The sequence below is a fragment of the Terrapene carolina genome, unplaced genomic scaffold (genome assembly GCF_002925995.2).
Source record: "Terrapene carolina triunguis isolate 2854851 unplaced genomic scaffold, T_m_triunguis-2.0 Scaffold179, whole genome shotgun sequence".
Lineage (NCBI taxonomy): Eukaryota > Metazoa > Chordata > Testudines > Emydidae > Terrapene > Terrapene triunguis.
This window is the reverse complement of record NW_020664530.1, coordinates 8,683,363-8,709,785: the sequence shown is the minus strand read 5'-3', so window position 1 is coordinate 8,709,785 and position 26,423 is coordinate 8,683,363. Positions and strand designations below refer to the sequence as shown.

The following is a 26,423-nucleotide window of genomic DNA, read 5'->3' as shown; positions in this document are numbered from 1 at the left end:
AAAAAAAAAAAAAAAAAAAAAAAAAAAAAAAAAAAAAAAAAAAAAAAGGAAGGAAGGAAAACAGCCTGGAATAAACTAAGGAAGCTGTAAGGGAACTCACCAATTTTAAGCAATCAGATTCACTTGATGCTAATCTACACTTACCATGTACAATAGAGATTTTCCAATCAATACTAAGACAGAAAAAGAAATGAGACTACATAGGAAAATTAGCACAAGTCAAAAGATGTACTAGATACCTGTTTCTTCTGTGAAATCTGAAGGAATCTGGAAATCTAAATGAAATAAAAAAATATTCCCCACTCCAAAATGATAAAATCCAAACAAAATACTCTTATACAGCATACAAAATGCATTATATTACAAGAAAAGGGGACAGGTTACTACATAGTCTGGTATCTTCTTACCAGCAGAGGTGTGGTCTGCTAGCTTAGGACACATGTAGGGCAAATCATACGTTTGGACCGTATGCTGTCCTATTTTAGATCCAAGCAAAGCGCACCTGCCAGAATACACATAGCTTGCTGAATTAAGGGCAGGATTCATTTCCTGCAATGCCCTCTGATAACGCAGTAAACGCAAGTAGGGCCCAATTTTCAGCTGATATAAATTGCTGTTGTCCTACTGGACTCTGTGGAGCTATACCAATTTATAGCACCTGAAGACAGCCCATGATATTTTAAAGAAAGAGATGAGAGCATACGTTAACTTGCACTACAGAGCTGGTTGGCTTTTAAGATGAACGTATGGGTGAACACATTTGTAGGGACATCAGTGAGGGGGAGGAAGATTTGATTTAGAAACATGCAGGAGATACAGCCCTATAACAGTATTCAGGATATCAGTCTTCTACTGCTGAAATAAGAACAACAGTCTAACCACACATTCATAAGTATGTACTGTTTTGCACAGTGGTTTGTTAGTGCCCCCCCGAGTCAACTAACTGAAACACACTACAAATGCTTTGTTGACTTGAAACTGTCTCCCTGTATTTCCATCCTACAAAGAACCCAGCTCACATCCATGAACGTGTGAGAATGCACGCACAAGGTTACATTAGAAAACAGCGCTTTAGACTTAAAAGCCAACCTTGACAAAATGCCTTCTCAAGTATCTGCTCTCATTTAACTTCAGTGTCATATGTTCTGACTTTCTAGAGTTCTGATTATGATTATTTACAAGGTATTATCTACTGAAAGCAATATGGTAGTCTAGCCTTAACTATGTAACGACAAGCTTTATAGCCTGGATCCACAAAGGTACTTAGGTATTTAAGTCCTGTTTGTAGGTGCCATTGAGATCCACAAAACTCCCACCTGGCTACCATCTAACCCTGTAGATACCTAATCACTGGGCGATGGGATATTCCTCAATCTCACCTATTGAAGTTGTTCCAATTTAATCAAATAATTAAATATTAATTGGGCCAAGGAACAAGTGAGAATGACTCTATAGCCCAGTGATTAGTGTATTCACCTGGGAGGTGGAAGATCCCTGTTCAAATCCCTTCTCCATATCAGGCAGAGGGGGACTTGAACTGGTGGTTTCCCACATTCCAGGTGAGTGCTGTAACCACTGGCCTAAATGTTATAAGGAAGGGCATCCTCCTCCCCCCTCCACTTTGTGCATTTAGGTGGCCTCTGAGCATGTCCACTGGATCGGATCCCACATGCAACGTAGGCAGAGAAGCATCTATCTTCCCCTGGTTTGTGGATCACTAGAAGACACAGGTACCTCCCTACAGCATGGACTTGGGTGCCTAGCTCCATGAGGGGCTTAACGTACCCCCCTCTCATCAGCATCTCTCATTGGCTAGCTTAGGTGGCTCCCCACCTAGCGTGCTGGCTTTATGGATCACATTCTAAGGCACCTATCTCTCGCTGTTCACTGTATAGGAGCCTAGATGCCGGATTCAGATTTTGTGAATCACAGCGTTGTTCCTGTGGCTTTCTAGGTTTCTAAAAGTTAGACCCTTTGTGCATCTGGCACCATGTGTTTGTGTCTTTATCCTTACTCCCTTATCCTCTTTCATGGAAAACAATGAGATATCAAACAGGCAAAAACAAAACCACCACCACCACCAGAGGCAACACATGGGCGGGTACATGGGGTTACGTGCCCCCCTAGATTTCTTGAGCCGCTTCCGGGGCCAGTTCCAGCTTTTTTGCCGCCCCAAGCGGTGAAGAAAAAAAGAAAAGAAAAACCCGATTGCGCTGCCGACGAAGTGCCGAGGAAGAGAGGGACTGAAGGACCTGCCGCCAAATTGCCGCCGAAGATCCGGACATGCCGCCCCAATAATGGACGGAGTGCTGCCCCTTTCTATTGGACGCCCCAGGCACCTGCTTCCTTCGCTGGTGCCTGGAGCCGGCCCTGGCCGCTTCTCGCTGGGAAGCCCAGCAGGAGGCAGCAGCTCCCCCGGTGGCAGCACTCACCATGTGTTCATGCAGTGTGGGGAGGGAAACTCCTGGGGGAATTCTGCGCCACTATGTACGCACAGAATTCATGTGCCATGCAGAATTTTTCTTCTCAGCAGAAAATACATTCTGCTGAGAAGTGCAGCAGTTACACCTTTCACCCTACAGGGGCCACTGTGGCATCAGAACAGAGAGCAGCTGCTCCTAGGCAGGAGCAGCCCCAGCTGTGGATAGGGAAGAGAAGAGGCTGTGTTCCTCACAGTGCCCTGCCTGTGGGGCCAGGTCAGGAGGCCTGGGATATAGGGGCACATGGGGCTGCTGTGTGGTCACAAATTGGGATTCAGAAGGGCTAATGGGGGGGACAGACTGGGGCTGAATGGGATGGGGCTGCAGGGACAAATGGGGATGGAGAGGGACACGGCTGAGTGGGGGTGCAGGGCCACATGGGGGAGGGAGGCTGGGTGAATGGGGGTGCAGTGACACATGGGGATAGGGGCAGATGTGCCTGACTGAATGAGAGAGGCTACGGGTCAGCCCGGTCTGCATGGGGAAGGCTCCCTAACAATCCCCCTTCGCCCCCTCCCTCCCAAAAAACCCTGTTCCATACTTCTCCCATCCACACCCAACAACCCTCCAAGTTCACATCCAGGCTCCTTCCCAGCAATTACTTCCTTCTCCCTCAGCTCCTCCATTACCCCTGATTCCCCCAAGCCTTTGCACTGCTTCTGAGGGGTCTGAGAAATACGTTTCTGTATTGTCGTTTAAATGAATTATTACACAAAGTTCTATATTAATATGTCTAGTAAGGAACCTATTTGTCAAAAAACATTTCCTGAATCTTTTTTGTTCCTGAATCATACTTGCTGACAGCTATTTTGAAATAAATTACTAAAATAATTGAAACTGGCATGATTATATTGCGTCATTTTGAAAAATAAAATATGCAACATTTTGCAGAATTTTAAGATATTCTGTGCAGAATTTTAATTTTTTTGGCACAGAATTCCACCAGGAGTAGAGGGAGGAAGCAGCAGGGTGGCTGGCTGAAGCCTGAGCTCCTCCCCACTGTTACATGGGGCTCCTTCTCCTTCCCTGCTGCTGAAATCCCAGCACTTCCCACTGCCTGCTTTGCAGACCGCCTGCTGAACTCAGTCAGGGGGTATTTTCAAGATTGGGAACAGGAGCTGTGATGTGGTGCTCAGCGCCAGGCCCCATCCAGCCCAAGAGCTCCAGGGGTAAGTGAGGGGTCCTGTCTGGGGGGGACCCTGCTGCTGCCGCTGGGGGAGCATTGAAACAGCAGCGGCCTCCTATGTGCCTATCAAGGAGAAGGTGATTTGGGGGTGTCATATTCCCTGTTCCAACAAAAAGTGACTGATAATTCTCCAACTTCTTGTTAACTGAGATGATCCAAACCCAAGCACCATCCCACCCCGGCGCCACCCACCGTGATGGCGCATGGGGGACTGTGCATCCCAACTGTGTTGCCCCTTTTGTTGGTCTTGTTTTGAACACTTGCTAAATTGATCGAGAATAGTTCAGGCAGGGAGGGTGGGCCACCACAGGACACAGAGCAGGAGGTAGTAGTTCCTAGTGTATGTTGACTACATACATATCAAGTTTCAGGGGGGCAGTGGCAGAGGCAACACATGGGGCGCTCACATGCCCCTACAGAACCTTTCAATTGTGCTGCTTCCCCTCCCCCCCCCCACCACTATCCACCATTATGTGTTACTTCTGTACCACCACTGCAATCCTTTATATGTTACATTGAGGGTTTTCTAAAAGAGAACACATTTGAAAGTTTCCAGGAACAATACTATGTTTATCACTGAATCCCCCGTAGCTGCTGAAGTTTCAACAGTTTTTAGAATGCTACAAAATGGAAATTTTTAATTTAACTGTTTTTGTTCATCTCTTCAACCTACAATGAGCAAGCGAAGGTTCCATTAGGATAATTAAGAGCTCATTTCATTTTAGTTGCCTTAAATATTTTGCCACATCTATGAGAAAGATATACTGGAATAAGGAATAGTTCAAAACCTCTCTCCTACATTATATCAATTATTAATAACTAGAGCCTGCCCTGTGAAACTGGGAAGAAGTTAATAGAGACATTAGCTTAACTGAGACTTGTGCCTGGGAACCAGAGTTCATGTACTGTATTTATAGGCTTTAAAATCTGTTTACTTGGCATAGCTCTGAGACCTTCTGCCAGATAATGGAAATGGCTGAAAGCTGATTTTGTTGTTTAAATGTCAGTGTGCTATTGGGGTGGAATTAAACTGTAAGTGCAAGTGTTAAAGTGCCTGATATGACAGCAGGTATGAGTAATGTTCTTTTATGAATTTCTTAAGTTTTCTGTATTTTTAATATGATATAATGATTTTATAATTATTTTGTAATTTATAAAAAATTTTATAATGCAAGTACAATTACATTACAATTAAAATGTGTAGCTAATACAGTTTACAGACCTATACTCTACAAGATGCCTTGGGTGTGGTTTTTGTTTTGTTTTGCACTTCTAGATACCAATGCTACATGAAAACCCCACCTTCTGCTATTAGACACATTCAGCTAATTGAGACATTTCTCTGCCTACTAACAGGTCCCCAGTGACCACATTCTACTGTAAAATGAATGCGGGTACTAATTCAGCCACGTGCACCTTCCACTTCAGGTTGCAGAGAGGAGCAAAATGGGGTAGGATAGCCAAACCTGCAGAGGGAGGGAACATCAACCTAAGGCCCCACTCCTGCAAACACTTGCACACATGCTTAACTTTAGTACCGTGAGTAGCCTTAGGATTTACCTGGTACTTAAAGTTAAGCATGTGAGTAAGTGTTTGCAGGAGCGGGGCCTAAGGGATGGATTACAGAGGAGTGGGGCCGAAGGGATCTTTGTAATTACTGCTGTGTTGACCAGCAATCACTCCCCCTCTACACCTTCTACATTGGAAAGGGGAAGGGAGGCAAGGAGTAGGGCAATGTGGTGGACGCAGCCAACAGTCTGCCTGAGATGAAAATAAGATAAGAATTTAAATGGTCAACTGGAGTGGAGAATGGGGATGTTCAAACCTTTGGTGCTTGCTATTGCTTGGCGAGGGACTTTTTTCCCTGAAAGCCTGGGTTAGCAGGGCCTCTCAGCACATCAGTTTACAATGCAAGGGCTCTTTTCAAAATGGACTATGGTAAAACCCAACTTAAAATAAAAGAAACAGATTTTTCAGAAAACTGCAAGCTACAGCAAAAACTTCAGTGAGAGCCTGCAATTGTGAACATCATTTTCTCCTCTCCCTGATGCTAAGGAAGGGTGTTCTGTTTTCATGGACGCAGGGATTTTAAGGCCAGAAGGGACTATTAGGGTTATCTGTTCTGACATCCTGCATAAAACGGACCATAGAACCTCACCCAAGGATGCCTGCATCAAGTCCATAATTACTGGTTGATCTAGACTCAGAGTATAGCTTTTAGACATAGACAGTGTTTTACTTTTTTGGAGGGAGGATTGTACTGTGTACGTCTCAGTGATATATTTAGGCTTCAATTCTGCACGGCCATGTATACAATGTTGCAATTATAAATTCAAGTCACAAAGCACTAAGAAGGACAGGAAGTGTCGGGGAAACCAATTATGCATTAACTAGAGCACAGCTGGCAAGTTACGCTTGCCTAACTGCAAGAGTAAGGCATAAGGGAAACAAAAAGCTGAGCACTTACTACCATGATACAGAACATAGCCCAATCCTGCAAACAATTTTATATATGTACAGTTGTATGCACATGAATCATCCCCTTCCACTCAATCGGAACACTTACACATGTAAAGTTACACAGAGGTGTGTTCGCAGGATCTGGGTAAATAGGTACTTAAACCCACCTTTCCTCAGACACACTCATACTCCATCTGTACCAAACCTCATTTTTTAATCCCGTTCACTTGCAAGTTGATTGGTTCATGCTCCTATTCCTTGCTGCCCTGAATAACATTATTAAGGGCCTGTCAACAGGACAAGTCATTGCACAGCACATCGGGTGTGAATCTACCAGGCACCAGCTTGCCACACAGTAGTGTCATCCTGTGTCGACACTGCTACAGCGCATTGTAGCAGTGGCCATACGGGATGCTGTTACTGCCTAGCAAACTGGTGTTCTATAGATTCACACCCTGGTTTGCTGTACCGTAATCTGCGGTGTAGACACGTCCTAAGAGTCAAACCTGGACCTCTCCACAACAAAGTAGAGACTTAACCTGAGACCACTAGGTAGGGCTAGAAATCTTTTTTAATACAATAGTCTTCATGAATTAAACACAAAGATGTAGTGGACACATGGAGGGGTTAAGAGGGATTATGTAGAGTGGTGGGAGATTGTCACTAAACTAGAGAAAAATCCTGAGCCCAACTTGCCCTCATTGACATTAATGACAAAACCCTCTATGATATTAGGACTGATCCCTGTGATTCGGCAAAAAGTCAGACTTTTTCACCTTTTTTTGGTGAAAACAAAAAGGCACTTTCACAGGTTGTTAATGCTGCAGAAGGTACATCATTTGGCTGGTGGAAGTGATGCACTTTCACCCTGGATCAAACTCAGGAATATGTTGCCAAAAAAAAAAAAAAAAACATTGGCAAGTGAATACCCAATAAACAAGCACTGCTAATATCACACAACTCTAACATGGTGGTGGGGGGTTAGTTGTATCTTTACAATCTGCCCATGGTAAGGAACAGCAGGTAGCTGCCCCACCCCAAATGCAGACCAGGAAGGGAATTATTACTCACCAAGTCGCAATTCCCTCCCTGGTTCCCCCTTTGTTCTCTGCACTGGCCAAGATTCCACTCACTCCCCACCAACCTGCAATGGAGGGGAAGTAGCAGCTCCAGAAAGCTGCTCTTCCCGCTGTGCTGTGACTTCCAATGCAAGTAGCTAATGCCGTGTAGGGGAAGGGAGCTCCTTGCACACGAGGCAGGTGACAATCCCCACCTAAATTAATCTTTTCCTGCTTTCTTGATTGTAGAGCAGAAAATATGGGTAAAACAGAGAGAGAAGAAAAATGCAGGTATTTTGGTTGCAATTACACATTCCGGGCCCAAACCCTACTCCTTTGGGAGTTTGGCCATTCTTTCAGTAGCAGCAGGATGGAGCTCACAATATTTACATTAAGAGGCTTGCTCTAGAAAGGATGGTATTGCTGCTGAGATTTATGAATAACAGGAGCAGCATGCTTTTCCCAAGAGGCTGATCACAGTTATTCTCTGTTGGCCCAGAGCCTTGGATTCAGTGGTTGCTTTTGAACCTTAGCCTCCCATCTGGCAGCATAATGAATGCATGCTGCCATGCCAATGAGATAATTTATCTGTCTTAACTGCACACAGCAAAAAAGTTGTAAATGCTAAATTAATTTTTTTTAAATCACCCTGCTTCAAATGCCTTCTTGCATGCTCCTACTCCAGGGGATGCTGACTTTCTGAACATGCTGTATACAAAAAAAGAGAGATCTTAGCTTTCCCCATTATAAACAGATTTACCACAATTACCATGTGTATCTGCTACTACAGATGTAGTAGCAGGAGGAAATCTCACAGAGGAGGAAATCCACAGAGGAGGAAATGTCCCTTGCAGGTAGATACAGCTGCAGCTCTGTCTTCACAAAGTCACCATTGTAAGTCTAAAAGATTGTGTGTGTTCAAAAGTCAATAGGGGTCTGTTTTTGCTGTTTCATTAATTACATGCATAGGAACATCAGGGAAAGGGTTTTAACATTTTGGTTTGAAATTCCTAATGTAAAAAGGCTACAGTATTTGGGTCAGGGCATTTACATTAGAACAAAATCGGATTAAAAGTATCAGTACTTTTCTTTTTTTACATTTAATATTTGTAATTCTCCAAATGAAGGTACCAGGATGCTTATACATGCCCAAGTAGTTCACTAATGTCATTTTATCCCCACCTCTCCACTTTTCAACAGCCCTAGAGTTCTCAGTGGAACTAAATCGCATGATAGGTAGGCCTCAGAGTGTTATCAACTGGAAACTTGGGCTACATTAGGCCATAATGGACTGATAAGAGTCTGGCAGCTTGTAATCAGGTCTTGGTGGGGTTTTGGAGGGAGGGAGTTGGGGTTCCCCCCCTCACTGTTTTAAAAGTGTTGTTATTTAGTTTGTGTTGAAGTCACCAAAAGTTGTTTGAAGGTGCTGTATATTGGTAAATGAGTGCGTTTCACCACTGCATATTGTACTGCATAAAGTAATTTCTGCCAATGTATTAAAGTGAAGAATGTGAGCTACTAAGTGTACTGGTGTACTTGCTTATTCAATTAGAAAAATGTTTATCACGTGTATCTTACTTTTAAAATTGCGCAAAGTGCCTCTCTTTTGTCTATTGTTTTTGGGGAGGTGTTTGCTTCTTTGCTTTTTTACAGACAGTTATCAAAGACACATATAAAATAACTAGAGATGGGCAAAACAAACGGTGCTTTGGTTTGAGAACACAGAAATAGATTTTCAAAAGGCACAAATTAGAGTTAGGTATCTAAGACCCACTGAATTTCATTGTGACTTGGGTGCCTAAATGCCACGCACTTGGAAAATCTGCTCCCTTGTCAATTGGGTTTAATCTTTGTAAAATCATAACCAAAACAAAGAGTGATTTGAATGAAGGTCACATTTTATCCAAACTCCCCAAATTCAAAGGCAAGGAAGTCAGAGGTATCTATGTATGTGTTATATAAATACACATGCACATGCGCATGCACACGGTACATCTATCTATGCAAGGAGTATGGGGAACAAACAGAGACCACTGGAAGTATTAGTACATAAGCTAAATTATGACTTAAGTAACATCATCGAGACTTGGTGGCCTAAATCTCATGACTGGAATATTGGTATGGAGCGGTATAGGTTTTTCAGGAAGGACAGGAGTAAAAAAGGGAAGAGACATTATATTATCCAGCAAGAATATATACACTTGTTCTGAGGTCCAGAAAGAGATGAGAGAAACGCCAGCTGAAAGTCTCTGGGTAAAGATAAAAGGAGGGGAAATAAGGGTGGCATCATGGTAGGGGTCTACTATAAACCACCAAATCAAGAAGAGGCATTTCTAGAACAATTTGTAAGCACCTAGAAGATAATTGGGTTATAAGGAATAGCCAGCATGGATTTGTCAAGAGCAAATAATGTCAAAACAACCTAATTTCCTTCTTTGACAGGGTTACTGACCTAGAGGAAAGGGGGAAGCAGTAGACTTGATATACCTTGATTTTAGTAATGCTCTTGACACAGTCCCACATGATATTCTCTTAAGCAAACTAGGAAAATGTGGTCTAGATTAAATTACTATAAGGTGGGTGGCACAAGTAGTTGAAAGACTGTACTCAAAGAGTTGTTATCAGTGGTTCACTATCAAACTGGGGGGCCGAATCTAGTGGGGTCTCACAGAGGCCATACTCCGCTACCCATCGATGTACCATGCGGTGGGTCCAGTACTATTCAATAGTTTCATTAATAACTTGGATAATGGAGTAAAGACTATGTTTATAAAACCTGTGGATGATCCCAAGCTCGGAGGGGTTGCTAGTACTTTGGAGAATAGGATTAGAATTGAAAACAGCTTTGCAAAAAAGGAAAATTGATCTGAAATCAATTAGATGAAATTCAATAAAAATGAGTGCAAAGTACTTCACTTAGGAAAAAACAATCAAATGCACAGCTACAAAATGGAGAATAACTGGCTAGATAGTAGTACTGCTGGAAGTTATAATGGACCACAAGTTGAATATGAGTCAACAAAGTGATGAATTTGCAAAAAGGCTGATATCATTCTGGGACGTATTAACAGCAGTGTCGTATGTCAGAGATGAGAGGTAATTGTCCCACTCTACTCAGCAGTGGTAACACCTCAGCTGAAGTGCTGTGTCCAATTTTGGGCACCACACGTTAGGAAAGATGTGGACAAATTGGAGAGAGTTCAGCGGAGAAAAACAAAAATGACAAAAAGGTTTAGAAAACCTGTCCTATGACTAGTGCTCTACTAATTTCACGGCCATGAAAAATGCGTCACACACTGTGAAATAAGCCCTTCCGTGAAATCCAATCTCTCCCTGCTGCTAGGAGTGCCCCAGCCACGGGGTTCCTAGCTCTGGCTGGGCTGTGGAGGGACAGGACTTGTCCAACCCCTGCACAACCGCTTTCAGTGGGAGCTCAGACCCACCTTCAGGTGCCTTCCTCTGCTGCAGTATGCTCTGAGACTGGACAGCAGCCCCAGAGGTTCCTGCAGCTGGAGGAGGCTTCTGAAGGTGGGTCTGATCTTCCCCTGCTGCTAGGAGCGCCCCAGCCAGGGGGCTCCTAGCTCTGGCTGGGCTGGGGAGGAACAGGACTTGTCCACCCCTGCACAGCCGCTCTTGGGGGGAGCTCAGACCACCTCCGGGAACCTCCTCCTGTTGCAGGAAGCTCCACGGTTGCTGCCTTCAGAGTCCAGCTTTGAAGGCAGCACAGAAGTGAGGGTGGCAATCCTGTGATCCCCCTACAACAGGTTTGTGACTGCCCCATAATCCCCTTTTGGATCTGGACCCCCATGGTTACAAAACTATGAAATTTCAGATTGAAACACCTGAAAACATGAAATTTACCAAATTTTCGAATCCTATGGCCGTGAAATTAACCATAATGGACCGTGAATTTGGTAGGGCCCTCCCTATCAAGAAAACACTAAAATAAAAAAATGGACATGTTTAGTCCTAAGAAAAGAAGACGGACATAGGGCCTGATAACAAATCTTTAAATATGCTAAGGACTGTTATAAAAATGTTGGTGATCAGTTGTTCTCCATGTCCACTGAAAGAAGGACAAGAAGTAATTGGCTTAATCTTCATCAAGAGAAATTTATGCTTGATATTAGCAAACACTTTCTAACTATAAGGGTAATTAAACTCTGGAATAGACTTTCAAGGGAGGCTGTGGAATCCCCATTATTGGAAGTTTTTCAGAACGGGTTGGGGAAACATTTGTCAGGGATGATCTAGGTGTACTTGATACTGCCTGAGCACAGGGGGATGGATTAGATGACCTCTTGAGGTCCCTTACAGCCCTACATTTCTATGATCTATGGTCCCTGTTTTGGACTGTGTTACAAAAAGAGATAGACAATGATAGGGTTGGGGGAAGACCTGATTTTGGAAAATCTCACCAGAGCGGGTTTTGTTTCACAAAACCAAACCTAAGACCAAGAAGTGACTTGGATCCAAGTCCCATTTTACCCAACTACCCAAAGTTGTTTAAAGAAAAGGCCCTACATATTCATCATAGACTATGAACAGTATACCACAACGAAGACCTGATCCAAACTCCACTGAAGTCAATAGAAAGACTGACTGGGATTCAGCGGGATTTGGATCAGGCCTCAAGAGTGATAATGAGTTTTGCTGCAGTGATTTTCCTTATCATACCTTATTTCCGTGTCAGTGTGGAAGGCTGATTGCTGTAGTTTTAAGTGAAATATACTAAAAACAGTACTATTTTTAAATGAGTGGAGGGATGGATTGTGGTTCAAACTGTTTGGCTGAAACACTGGAGTCTGTTCTCCCTGTAAAGTGTGTTTTTACCATAACTCTCATTAATATTTATGGGAGGTGCAGACATACACCTAGGCAAAGAGAAATTTGTACAGGATGTCTAAAATCCACCTTACATTCCACATGCAAATAAAAATATGATTTCTATATTGTCTAAAATGTTACCTTTCTCCCCAGCCTAGAAATTTTCCACTTTGGTGCGTGAGCTAATGCTAACTATGTGGATGCTCCTGCATGTTATGTTTTTGTGGCAGATCAAGAGTAAAATGCAAAGCAGAGAAACTCCCCTGGCAATAAGGTAATTAAAGACCTTTCCTCATGAATTAGTCTCTCAACTTACAGTACATGTATCTATAATGATACCAAAGAAAGAAGAGCACTTTTAAACTGACCTGTTTTTCATTTTCATCCTCCAGCTTTAGCCTGTCTTCTATGCAGTTCCTGGCTTGAAGGAATGCCTTCCTCTGAGCCCTTTCCGTCAAAATCCTCACAAAGACCCCATACAAATTTACACTGACAAACAGGATAGCATTGGCCATGAGCTGTAAGGGAAGAAGAAGAAGAGAAAAAAAAATAAAAAAAAATATTTTAATATACAGATTTTTTTCATATTACTACTCATTAATGAAAAAGTGACTATTTAAAATCTGGCCCTATAGACTGCGTTGGTGAAACACTGTCCTATATTACAACAGTGTAGAAGCAACGATACCAGCTGTCATACATGTAGGAAGGCATATATCACAGTCTACAACTTTTAATTTGCTAAAGGTAACTTTTCTTAAGGTGACCAATGGCTTATTATTATTTTTGTTCATCATTAGGTCTTTCATTAAGTCATTGGCAAATCTGTCTATGTACCAATATGACCCTTACCACCATCACCTCACAAATCAATAACAGATTTTAGCCTCACATCATCACTGTGAGGTAGGGAAGTATTATGCCCATTTTACAGATAGGGAACTGAGGCACAGAGAGATTAACTGAGTTGCTCACAATCACACAGGAAATCTGTGATTGAGCCAAGAATTGAACCCAGTTATCCTAAGTCCCTCTTCAGTAACTCATCCACTAGGCTGTCTGGCCTGCATCTGTGCCATTAGCAATCATATTGTGTGGTTTTGAATGTCTACTCTAGAGATTATTGACATAACGATCCTGCAGCGTGCTGAGTGCCTCCTACAACATGCTGAGTGCCTTCAAATCTCATTGACCTTAACGGGAGTTGAGGACACTCAGTATGTTGTAAGAGGCACTCAACAGGATCAGTCCCTACCAAAATACTGAAGACAGGAGGAAATGGACTAGCTAGACAGTATACAAATTTCACATTGAAAACTGCACTTCTACCTACGAAAGAAGGGAAACAAAAATGTGTGTTAATCCAAAACAAGGCACTCTTGTGTGAAGTACAACCTTAGATTCATCCCATTAGGTCTTGAGCTGGATTAAGAAGTGAGGCCCTGCTCCAGCAAAACACTTAAGCATATCTGTAACTTTAAGGATTTGAGTAATTCCATTCTACCCTAGTGAGAAACTTAAAGATGAACTGCAAAACAGCACCACAACAGTCTGTGCTCCTACGGCTCCGTTTTTGGGTCTACCGGAGACCTCACTTTGCTACTGATTTCCTCCTCGGCTTTAAAATATTAAGTGCTAGCTTCCTTTTTCTTTGGAGTGATTGTCAAAATGACATCACCCCAAAATCAGAACTGAAGTACAGGTCTTACAGCCCCTTCTTGAGAGAGGAAGGAATGAAGTTGAGTCTTAGGTTGTCTTTACACAGGCACAAGATTCTCTATGGCCTTGGGCAAGAAAATATGTGGCCTCTCTCCCTCCATGTTCTATAAAATGGCGATAAACATATTTACTTATATATCCACTGCTCAGAGGTGATCATGGGGATGAGTTACTGCTTGTACAGCACTTCGAAGATGTAAAACACAATGTGAATGTTATTATTTAGAGATATTGAGGGCATAGAGAGATGTCTCCGGTTCTTGTCTCCATTTATCTTGTATTGTAATAGAAAGCTGTTCATGGCGTTATCAAATTTCGGCACAAATAAAAGCCACTGAAAATGTACAAGAGAAACTTCAATGGAGCCTGATTTTTAGAGGCATGAATGGTGCCACTATCACTGAAAATCTACATTTTATCATACACTCTGCATGATCTAATGGTTGTGACTATTGCAATACTAGTGTGTTGTAAAGCTGATTTGTGCTGGTCCAATGGCTGAAAAACCGCATGGATATTTAGCAGTTAAGGCTGGAGGCAGCTATCGAAGACCACAGACTGAACAATCAGAACAACTATGGACAATGCAAATTGCATGACTTTGCTCAGAAGTGGTTCTAGCAACATGACTGTGTTAACAAATGGTGTCAAAACCTAATATTCTTCTTTGGATATTGATATTACGGTGAGATCGGAGCTGGATAATTGTTTTTAGATGGAATAAAAAAAATTAATTCAATTTCTTGGCCTTCTATTGGAAGCAGTAAAAGAGCATACATTTTAACAATCTGCCAGCTGTTCCGGGGCTGTCATTACGATTTCACTCAAACTCTGGTGATCATCTGGACCCTGAGCAACCAGTAGGTGGGTCGTTGCAATCATGCAGCCACTTTCAAACGCAGCAGGGTAAGTCATTTTCTGACAAAGTTTGAACAGTTCAAGATAAAACAGAGGCTTAGCTGTCAGCATTGGCCTGCAGGGAATCAGGAAAAGCGATAAAGCAAGTAAAAGTCACAGAATTAAGAATGTGAGAAAAGAAAGTAGGGTAGATTGTCTCCTGATAGAAGATTCTCTCCCTCCCCTCCCAAGGGCCTCTAACTTTTTTTTTTTTTCCTGACTGGAAATGCCACATATTTCTTTCACTGTTGGTTTCATGGATGTATGCCATTTTGTGGTCCCAATATACATACACTATCTGACATATGACCTAGGAAAGGTTAGTAAGGTTTTCAGAATTAAAGCCAATAACGAAATGGCCTTTGCCAACTAGATGGACTCAAGCAAGAGGCCAAGATTAGGCCATGAGTCTTAAAAATGATTAGTGACTTTAGGTGTCTGAATTTCTGGGTGCCCAAATTGAGACACCTTAAAGGGGCCTAATTTTCAGAAAGTGCTGAGGGAAAATTCAATACTTTTAAAAGGTGTCTTGGGTTGGGCACCCAGAAATTGAAGCATCAGAAAGAAAACCACTAGTGATGTCCAAAAGTCTTAGTTTAAATTCTTGCTCATAAGACTGTAAGCTCTTTGGGGGAAGGGACAGTCTTTTTGTTCTGTGTTTGTACAGTGCCTAGCACAACAGTGTCCTGGTCCATGACTAGGGCCCCTACTTGCTACAGTAATTCAAATACATTCATAATAATAATACTCAGAATATACGCCACGTATTACACTAGAGGGTAGCAACAAAAAGGTGGTATTTTCTAGGTAATTACCATCTTCTATTCGCTTAAAAAGAAACAATTATTTTTTGTTTACTTTATATGACAAGAAATTGCAAAAAAACTTTTGGGGTCCTCATTTGGAACCGGAAGCACGCAATCAGACAGCAGCAGAGACCCCCTCCAAAAAAAAAGAACCAAAACACAAATACAGTACAGTACTGTGTTAAATGCAAACGACTAAAAAAGGGAAAGCAGCATTTTTCTTCTTCAAGTACAGTTTCAAAGCTGTGTTTAGTCAATGTTCAGCTGTAAACTTTTGACAGAACAACCATAACGTTTTCTTCAGAATTACGAACATTTCAGAGTTATGAACAACCTCCATTCCCAAGCTGTTTGTAACTCTGAGGTTCTACTGTAAATAACTGATGACGTTCATAACCAGGTTACCCACTAGCTGGAATAACAAGGTCCTCAGTAAATTCTGTCCTGAAAACCATTTTCTGTCTTTGATTGAAAAAACTTTTGAGGTTTTGATTACCAGCCCTTCCCACTGGACTATAACCTGGTGCATGACACAAACCTGAGAAATTACAAATGCTAAAATGGTTTCTTGATTACTCAGAGGGCCTCCTATGTAATAGCTCTAACAGGGAAGGATCCTAAAGTACACAGCTGGAATAGACTAAAAGTAAATGAGAGATGTAAATCACTGTGGAACAGTTTTTAACGAGAGCCCCTAATCAAATGAGATTTTGCTCTCTGAATGAGAAAGTCAAGGTCATGATCTCGTATAGGATTGAAGACTGATTTCAATGGGAGTTGCAGATGCTTGGCATTCTCTGGATGAGGCCTTAATTGCAAATATCAGTTACACCTCTACCTTGATATAACGCTGTCCTCGGGCGCCAAAAAATCTTATCGTGTTATAGGTGAAACTGTGTTATATTGAACTTGCTTTGATCCACCAGAGTGCACAGCCCCGCCCCCCCCGGAGCACTGCTTTACCGCATTATATCCAAATTCGTGTTATATTGGGTCGTGTTATATTGAGGTAGCGGTGTACTTGAGTCACTCCCACAGTGGCACAGCTGTTCGTGAGCTGTCACATTGTTCTGTGGGAGGTGGGGAATGCAGCAGAGTGGAAGAGTGAGGGGTTGCTGTCAGCAGTTCTAGTAGAAGGCCAAGATCTGCAGAAAATGCTGGTCCAGTTCTTGTGGATCCTTAGGCATCTGTGGCCAACTGAAAGAGCATAAACTAGTAATCAGAGAAACTGAGTGGTATTCCCAGTTCTTTTCATTGACTTGCTGAGTGACATGGGGGCAAATAACTTATCCTTTCTGTGCCTCAATTACCGTCTGTAATACTGGAACAATAACATTTACTCATTTTTGTAAAATACTTTGAGATGTATGGATGAAAAATGTTATAATTTTTACTATAGAGAATACATTTGCCATTATAACTCATGCATCCATGAAAGAGCAACAGGCTTCACAGAACATTGGTAATAAGAGTCTTACTTAAATGAGTTTTAGGCCTGGTCTACACTTAAATTTAGGTTGACATAGCTATGGTGCTCTGGGATGCGAATAATCCACAACCTTGAGAGATGTAGGCATGCCAACTTACTGTGTATGCAACTAGGTTGACAGAAGAATGCTTTCATCAACTTCACTACTGTCACTAGTGGAGATGGTGTTCTAACACCGATGGATAAATTCCTTCGATCTGTGAAGACTGCATCTGCACTATGGGGATATGCTGTAGTGACGCTGGTATACTCCCCATAATAGAGACATGGCCTTAACGTTAACACTATAACACAATACCATTAAATCTTTGCTGAAAAGTGAGACAAGACTGCTTTTTTGTGTGTGTGAGAATTAGAGAGGATGTAAGTGATCAAAAAGCGAATGAACAAGGTTTTATCAGAGTTTTAAACGAGAGTGTCAAATATTTTTCTTTTTCCTTCCATGGGATATGTTAACATTAGAGCACCTCCTTTATTTACAGCACACGACAGACAGCGTAGAAGAGAATTTCAAGATGCCGTCAATTCTAATATTTCCCGATGCACGATTGCCTCTTGACCCTGATGTGGCTTTGTTAGGTCTAGTAATTCACCTAATCAACTCATTTTACAGCCTCTTGAGAACACTTAATTACTACATCTGCTACCTCCTTGTGCTGAAGTGTCATCACACACAGGAGCAGAGCGCTGACAATGTTCCTTTAGTTCATAACTGCTTCCCAAACAGCACTCCCTGCTACCAGTACACTAAACTCCAGCCAAACAGATGATCTATAGATTTAACATGTATTCCCAGCTTGTATAAAGCCTTCCCTTATTCTTGCTATTTTATTTTTCAATTGGATTATGCCATTTATTAAGCAGATCTCGTGCTTTTGTGCTGACCACTCTTTCTTCTTCCTTTTCAGATTCAAGAGGAAAGTAAATGGTAGTAATGTGGCCTAATAGGGGACTAGCCATTTCAACGTCCTATAAGTGACCATAGGCAACACACAGCCTTTATGTGCCATATTTTTAGGAAGTGCACATGCACAATGCATGATCTGTGCATATAAGTCAAGGATTTGCACATACGCTCACTTCTGTGTGCATGTGTATTTCACCAGGGTGCACACAGCTCATGAGCACGGTTTTAAAAATGTAAGTCTCAGCATTGTATATAATCCTGGAAATTTTTAGATGAAAGATGTACAATAAGAACAAAGGATTATCTTCAAGCGCCATCAAGTCCTACCTCTTATTACTACTAAAACCAAAAGAAGATTTTTGTGGGGAGGAAGAGAGCTTTGAGGAATGCACTTCATATGTTTACTTTTTTCTCTTTCATTTAAGGCATATAGTACAGGGAGATTAAATATATTTCTATTTTCATCAGGGCTTTCATTGAAATAAAATCCAACACTGCTTTTTTTTTTGTTTTTGTTTTTTAGCAACTGGAAACCATTTTTTTTTTCAGATTTAAACTAAAAATTGAACATATTTTGGTTTTCAGTTTTTCAAGAAAACCTGCCCAAAATATCAATGAAAATAAATAAAAAAATTATTTTCCCAACCAGCTTTAATATATAAGCATCTAAACATTTGGCCTCATTTTTTAAAGTGAGGACCACCTACTAACTGCTAGGTGCTCAACAAGCTTCTTATTTAGGTTCTTAACTATGGCTTTATGAGATTAACTTTAGGTTTCTAATTTTGAATGTTTTGGCCATTGTAACTATTTAGATTCTAAATACAATTTAATACTGAACAGTTACAACCGCTTTTTTGTATCACGTGAACAAGTTACAGAAATATTTTCTTTAAATGTACACATGTTCATGGAAAGCAAATTTCAGGCTGTAGCCAGAGTTCACTTAATCATGAAGAAAAAGTTGTTTCATGGCAAAATGAAATTCATTTCACAAGGAACCAGCAGTCAGTTATAAAGTTTCAGTCATCTGATCAAAGTGTGGAGAAAAAGAAATACCACGTGTCCTAGGGGACTAACCTACATTCTAATATTAAAACCTAAACTGCCACTCAAATATAGAATTGTGCAGATGAAATATAGGAAGGAATAATCACAACAAACATTTTGCAAGCAACTCACAGGCTGAAGCTTGTTCAGTCATAAGATTCAAAAGACTGCAAATAGTGCAGTGCAGACACTGTTTGTTATGAATAGTGGGCCCAGCTCTACTCAGAATGCTATAAGCTGTTGCCAGGTACAGCAGTGGCCTGCAAAGTCCCAGCTGTAAAAAAACAAAACAAAAAATGAAGCCCCAATTTGTTTCCATTTCAAGCCAATTTCTTACCCATCCCGATATGCTCTAGGTCTCACTCACTGGATTTTGAACTCATAATATTTGAACGGATTATTTTTCTTGTTTTCTTATTGGCACGTACTCAGCCATACTGAAGTTAAATACCAACCATATTTCCATACGTATAGTCAGGTCTTATCTACGTGCAAATGCAGGTTTCCTTTTTTTTTTTAATTGTGCAGGGACTACAATGGATGGATAGCAATATTTGAAGGAAAGTCAAATAAGTCAAAAGCATTTCCCGCGCCTCAGAACAAGTCTGGCAATTCTGAGAACATAGTTTAACACCTCTCTCCTTTTGCTTTGTAACAATATAGTGAGAAATGCAGATAATGGTTGTTATTATTGAAAACCATAACATTATACTAATGATTTTGAAATTTTGCACTGTCACTTAGTGGCAATGTTGTATTAGATGCCTAAAATGTTACATTTCCACCACTTTAATATAGGTGAGTATTCTGAATATGAGTGTTCTGAGCAGAATATATCCCTTTACTATAATTATAGGGCCAAATCACTCCCTTTCTGTGAAAAACCTGCAGGAGTGGGCTACAGGGGAGGAAAGCTTGGGGAGGTTCCTTTTCTGGAGTTTCTTGCAAATGTTTACATGGTAAGGGAAGGAATGGACAGGAGTTGGTCCTATCCACTTCCCCAAGAAACTGCTGGATCCTCTTGCACCATACTGTGGTCCATTATTGGATATCACTTCTCAGGTAAACCACAAGGATAAATAAATAATAAACTATTTAGTGTTTCTATAGTCTTGTTGCAGGGTGTTTTTTGTATTTTTTTTGACATTGCAATTATTTCTGTCCAGTCTGAATAGCTATCGAATCCTACAAAAAAGTATTGTTTCTTTTTCACACAAATCAATATAAAATGTGTCACTAGAATGGTTTGCTGCCGTTTCCACAGAAATTATGGCCAGCATGCCTTTTTCTATTTATGCACAATTGCTTTCATTACTTATTAAAGTTCTGTTAAAGGCAGTGCCTTCGCATCAAAATGGGAAAATCACAGCCTCTATCCCCCACACCATGTAGTACAGCGGTAGGCAACCTGAGGACCCCGGGCCGGCAGACAGTTTGTTTAGATTTGCACGGCTGCACACAGCTCCCAGTGGCCGCGGTTCGCCATTCCCGGCCAATAGGAGCTGTGGGAAGCGGCGGCCAGCACGTCCCTACGGCCCGTGGCACCCATTGGCCAGGAACGGCAAACCATGGCCACTGGGAGCTGCGGGTGGCCGTGCAAATGTAAACAAACTGTCTGGCAGCCCGCCAGCAGATTACCCTGACCGGCTGCAGGCTGCCCACCACTGATGTAGTGCAATACAGGCTAGATGAAGTGGGTTTTGACAATTATAGCAAAACAGACAGCATTGCTGTATTAACATTTATTTCCTTGTATTAAATGCAACCACTTAGTCCTTTGACCACCTCCTAGGCTTGTCCCTGTGCAACAACTCATTTAAAAGTTGAAAGATTTTCTAAAAAAGCCACGGTAATTAAAACACACTTAAAAATAATGTCTTCGGAAAATATGTTTTCCAAGCTATTTTTGCAGCTTTTGGTGGAGGTAGAGTTGCTAGGTGAATGGATGTGTTAAGCATTTATGCACAATTTTTCTGCATCTATGTTCCAGAGACTCCATGCATGGTTGTGAGAACTGACATACAGTCAGCTTCACTAGGGCTCTATATTGCTCTAGGTGGATAAACATTGCTTCCTGAGCCTGCAGTACTCATTCTAAAGAGGTACAGGGTTAGACCGTGGCTTCAGTTCAGATCTGCCCTGAGCAAGGGAGAGAACATTGTACTACTGCCTGTGGAATAGCCTAGGAAGGAGATTGTCACTTGGGCCTAGATTCACAAATGTACTTAGGCACCTAAAACCCTGACTTAAGTCCCACTTTTAGGCACCACTGTTATCCACAAAATTCCTACTGAACTCTGTAGGTGCCTAAAGTCACTCTCTACATTTTTTCAGTAAAAGTTCCCTCAGTGCCTATGTTTCTGCCTTTGCGCATGCACATTGCTGCTTCTCTATAGGTGCCTGGACACCTATCTCCTGCCTAAGGCTCAAAGTAATACACAAAGCAGGGAAGACAGTTGTTCCGCTGCCTAAGCCGTGTGTGGGGCCCAATCCAGTAGGCGTCCTCTGAACACACCTACCAGATAAGGCCTCTCAGACAAGTTCACAAAGAATAGTCAGGGGAAGGACCGCACTCAGTGGTCAAGATGCTTGTCTGGGGATGTGGGAGACCCCTAGCTCAAGTTCCTCCTTCATCTGAGTGGTAGAAGGGATTTAAACAGGGATCTGCCACTTTTCAGGCAAGTGCCATGGGCTCCAAAAACCTTTCCTATTAAAGCTGTCCCATTGTGGATAAATAATGAAAGACTTATTGGGCCTGAGGGAGATGACGACCATGAGAACAACTGTGTAGCCTGGTGATTAGAGCAGTCACCCAGGATGGCAGAGTCCGATGGTCTAGAACTCTTGCTCCAGTGACTATTTATCCACAGTGGAACAGCTTCAACAGGAGAGACCGAGGGAGCCTCACCGTCAGAGTATCCCATAGCCCAGCGGTTAGGCCCTCACCCGAGAGGTGGCAGATCTCCTTCCCCTCAGATGGAGGGAGGACTTGAACTCGTATCCCAAGTGAGTATCCTGACCACTGGGCTAACGGTTATGAATGAGGTCTTCCTCCCTTGCCCTCCACCACCACTTCTTGCAAAAACAGCGTAGGCACTTAACTCCAAAGAAGGTCCCTGGCTGTAAATCATTAGCAGCACTGTCACCTCCCTGCAGCCCAGCCTGACGCAGCTATCTCCGTGAGTGGAGTGGGGCTTAACACACCCTACTCTAGTCAGCATCTCCTGTTGGTTAACTTAGGCAACTCCCCAGCAACACTGGCTTTGGTGAATTGTATTCTATGGCACACATCTCTCCTCAAGCTTGGATAGGGAGCCTGGGGCCCATCTCTGGCTTTGTGTATTCCAGTGATTTTCTAGGCGCTGTGATGCTCAGCATCACTAACTCCTTTTGTGCCTCCAGGCCTTGGAGACCAACAATCTCCCAGTTTCCCTACTGTTCTGGGGAGGAAGTAAACTGCACTGTGTCTTTACCTGGTGCAGCACAAACGGCCTGATGTGCTAGTAGCAGCTATGTTGCTGGCCACATTGCCCCCTACCCACCTCAGTGGTGACCACATATTCAGAATATGGGTTTGGTATTACAATTGGTACTGTCTAGCGACTTCTTTCTGACCTTGATTGTCATCTGACTACATGGACATTATCAGCTCTTGGTTCACTGATGTTTGGAGTGTCCAGTTTCTCTCACTAGGTTTGTGAGATAATGGCTGGGCTCCAGGATAAAATCTACCCTTTTCTTTAAGCTTTACAAGGGGGGTCCTGGTACTCAGTTCTGTGTCAGTCTTGGATTCTTTCACTACCTTATCCTGGTGTATGAGGAAGTTACTCACCTTGTGCAGTAACAATGGTTCTTTGACTAGTGTCCCTATGGGTGCTCCACTATAGGTGTGTCTGTCCCCCTGCACCTCTGATTGGAAAATTTAGGTAGCAGAATCCATTCGGCCTGCACATGCGCCCTCCCTCCCTTGTGGTCTGCCTCGAGGTTATCTAGCGTTGCGTGGGCAAACCGCCCTCAGTTCCTTCTCAACCGCCCTCGGCCTGAGACAGAGCGAGTAACAGTCCAGTTTACTTACTTACTTCAGTTACGTTTGTTAAAGATGTCCCCATCTCAGAAATCAGCAGGGCAGCAACCTGGGCCTCTGCCCACACTTTCGCGGAACACTATGCAATTATTCAGGACTCAGCCTCTGATACCATCTTCAGCTCCACAGTCCTACTGTCAATAACGGACTCTACTCCAAACCCCCACCTGGTGCAGTAACAATGGTTCTTCAAGATGTGTGTCCCTATGGGTGCTCCACAATTCACCCTCTTCCACTCTACTTCGGAGATCTCAACTAGGAACTCTGCAGCAGAGAAGGAACTGAGGCAGTTCGCCCATGCAGTGCTAGATAGCCTCCAGGCAGACCACGAGGAAGGGTGGACGCATGTGTGGGCCAAACAGACACTGCTACCTACATTCTCTGATTAGAGGTGCAGAGGCCCAAACACACCTACAGTAGAGCATCCACAGGGACACTACCCGAAGAAGAAAGTTCTGTTTTGTCCAGCTGAAAGACACTGGTTCCGTTAGATACTGCTGTTTGAGCAAGTAAATCAACCTATACAGTTATTACTATCGTTAAATCTTTTCCTCACATTTAACAGGGACTTTAATATGGCTTACGAAAGGCATTTCATACCCAGAAAATGTGACAAACATTATATACATTGTACCGAGGTGTATGTTGGCAAAACAGTGAGCCAAGCATCTTTGAATGATTGCTCCAGTCTCCTGCACTATCTCCCTGGCTGCAAACACTATAAATATTCCCAAATCATTAATTCCCAAATAAGCAGGAAGTCACTCTTCAATATGTGAAAGCAATGTCTAGATTTTGGGCCATATTCTCTCCTGAGCCAAAATCTGCTCAGTGGAGGGCATAAAAGCAGTGAGCCATCAGGGAGCCAGTCACAGCTCCTTGATTCATTAGCCGTATCTGCTTCTGCTCCAGCAGGAGGAAGGACACAGAGTAGTCTGTGTGATTACAGTGGAAGTAAATGCCTTATTAGTGAAAATCAGGAAGTGTCACAAAAGATCAGAGGGGTAGCCGTGTTAGTCTGTATCCACAAAAACAACGAGGAGTCCAGTGGCACCTTAAAGACTAACAGATTTATTTGGGCATAAGCTTTTGTGGGTTAAAACCCACTTCTTCAGATGCATGGAGTGACAATTACAGACGCAGCCATAAACATATACTGGCACATGAAGAGAAGGGAGTTACCTTACAAGTGGAGAACCAGTGCTGACAAGGCCAATTCAGTCAGGGTGGATGTGGTCCACTCCCAAGCTTCTAGGCATAGTGAAATCTACAAAGTTGTGGCCTGAATCTTGCAAACAGACACTCACACATGATGTTGTCTTGACTCTCAATGAACTACTACTTGTGTGGGTAAAATTTAAAGCATTTTTGTGGTTGCAAATCAGAGACTAACTCTATCTGCCTTAAGTGCATAGTCCATACCATTTCATTTAAAAATGCAATTCTTTATTCTAGAGATCTAGTAAAAAGTACAATCAGAATGCCTCCAAGTAAGAAAAATGGGTTGGCTTTTTTTTCACCCTTATGCACAAAAACAGCAGAAGGGATTTTGGTCCTACCACAGACCAAAGCTGGGAAATTTCAGCTCATATTTGTGAATTTTTCAGAAGTTGTGTTTAAAAGCAAGGAGTTACAACAGACAACATTTTGCAGGCTTAGCAAAGGAAATGTAAAAGTAGAGAATTGTTGCAAGGGAGAGCAATCTGAGCTTTTTTATTTGTTAGTTTGCTGATAGTGGGATATACTGAATTATACTGCTATGTTTTAGTTGTATTTGAGTATTAATTTTGTTGTATGTTTAAGTTATGCCAAAGCAACTAGAGCACAGGGCTAGGTGATCCTTTGTAACATAAATAAAAATACACTTTTTAAGGAGTGTGCAATCTAAATCAACAAGACAGAAGAAGGGTGGGTGAAAGCAAGAATTATTGCTGAGGCACAAAGAATTAAGTGACTTGTGCAAGGTCCCATAGGAAGTTTGTGGAACAGCCAGGAATTGAATCCACATCTCGAGTCCTTCTAATTTACCTAAACGTGATTATAGACATTTTTACAGATTGGGAAACCAAGGTACAGAAAGGTTAAGTAGTGGCAGATTTGCAAATGGAATGTAGAAATCCTGCCTCAGTACCCTGCTTTAAAATCCACACAACACTCCTTTCCAACTTGTGCAGCATGTACTTTATAATTAAAAAGTCTGTGTCAGACAGAGATTTTAAAAAACATACCACCTGGCTTCACATTTATTTTATGCTTAAAAAAAAAGTTCACCAAATAAATGCCATATATATATTACACACACACACAGTCCTTCTAACAACTCACCTGCAAATTAAATTGAGTGACTAAATGGTAAGGCCCTGGTTGGTTCTCTCTGCAAAACCACCTGATCCCTTTCCAAATGAATGAGGGCAGTTTGGGGGGGGGAAAAGACAAAGGGAGGGAAAGTATGTGCACTATTGCTCTGACTGCCTGCATATTGCTAAGTGACAGCATGACTGCATTAGGATTAAACTGGTTTCCGTCAGTTTCTTTCTCCCCCCAAAAGATTGCTTAGACCTAACAAATGTTCTCTTGTTCTCGCTCTCTATGTCTCTTTTTTTTTTTTCCCCATGCAGATATCGGAAGCAGTCAGTGAATGATGTTACGTTTGGTCAAATGTCCTCGAAAGATGAAAGTGTTTGCCTTGAGGAAACTATCTCGAACATTGATTTTCATGTTTTATTACACTGAGTTGGTTTACTTTTCTCCTATTGTGCTTTATGACTTGCAAGAGCTGTCACTGCAGATAATAAGATTTTCATTCTGCAGGGTCATTTAAGGTATGGCTTCTTCTGTCAGCATTGGCACTTGAGAGCTTTAATATGGACAAAGTGGCTGAACAGTAATTTAAACTGGGAAAATAGAGGAGGATAGTTGTAAGTAATTTTCTATATTTTTCTATCCAACTTTTAAAATCATTTTTCAAAAGAGAACACATTCATACAGCATATCGGCACACAGCTGCTCAGATACTATGATGATGATAGTCACAAGTAGGCACATAGATAAGAGATAGTACTTTTTAGTTTAGTTTTAATATTTGGGGGGGGGGGAGTGCCAACTTTGGGCTGTAGAATGTCTTTAACTTGAGAGACCTACCGGTAGTAGCAAAACAAACAGAAATATTTCCGTTGAGGATTAGATTCTTCATAGAAATCATAGGACTGCAAAAGACTAAACATTAAAGGTTACACATTTCTTGGGTAACTCCACTGATTTTAAGGGAATTTTACCAGAAATTAATTTGACTGTAACCTAATCTTCATATAGAATTAATAAAAAGGTCTGGATGTACTAACAAATGTAGGTCCCGATTCTGCAAATGGGGCCACATGGATAGACACAATCTGACCCATGCAGATCCAAGTGCTGGACGAGGGCCTTACAGAGACTAACATGCCATTTAAATGAACAGGAT

General features: G+C 42.0%; 1 protein-coding gene across 1 annotated transcript in view; it reads right to left on the bottom strand.

Moving 5' to 3' along the window:
• LOC112107988 (adenylate cyclase type 1) overlaps positions 1-26,423 on the bottom strand; it is a 215,664-nt gene that overhangs the window by 130,430 nt on the left and 58,811 nt on the right. The window contains exon 2 of the mRNA XM_024201932.2: positions 12,380-12,529. Within this exon, the coding sequence (XP_024057700.2) occupies positions 12,380-12,529 (150 nt within the window). The remainder of the gene's footprint in view (positions 1-12,379; positions 12,530-26,423) is intronic.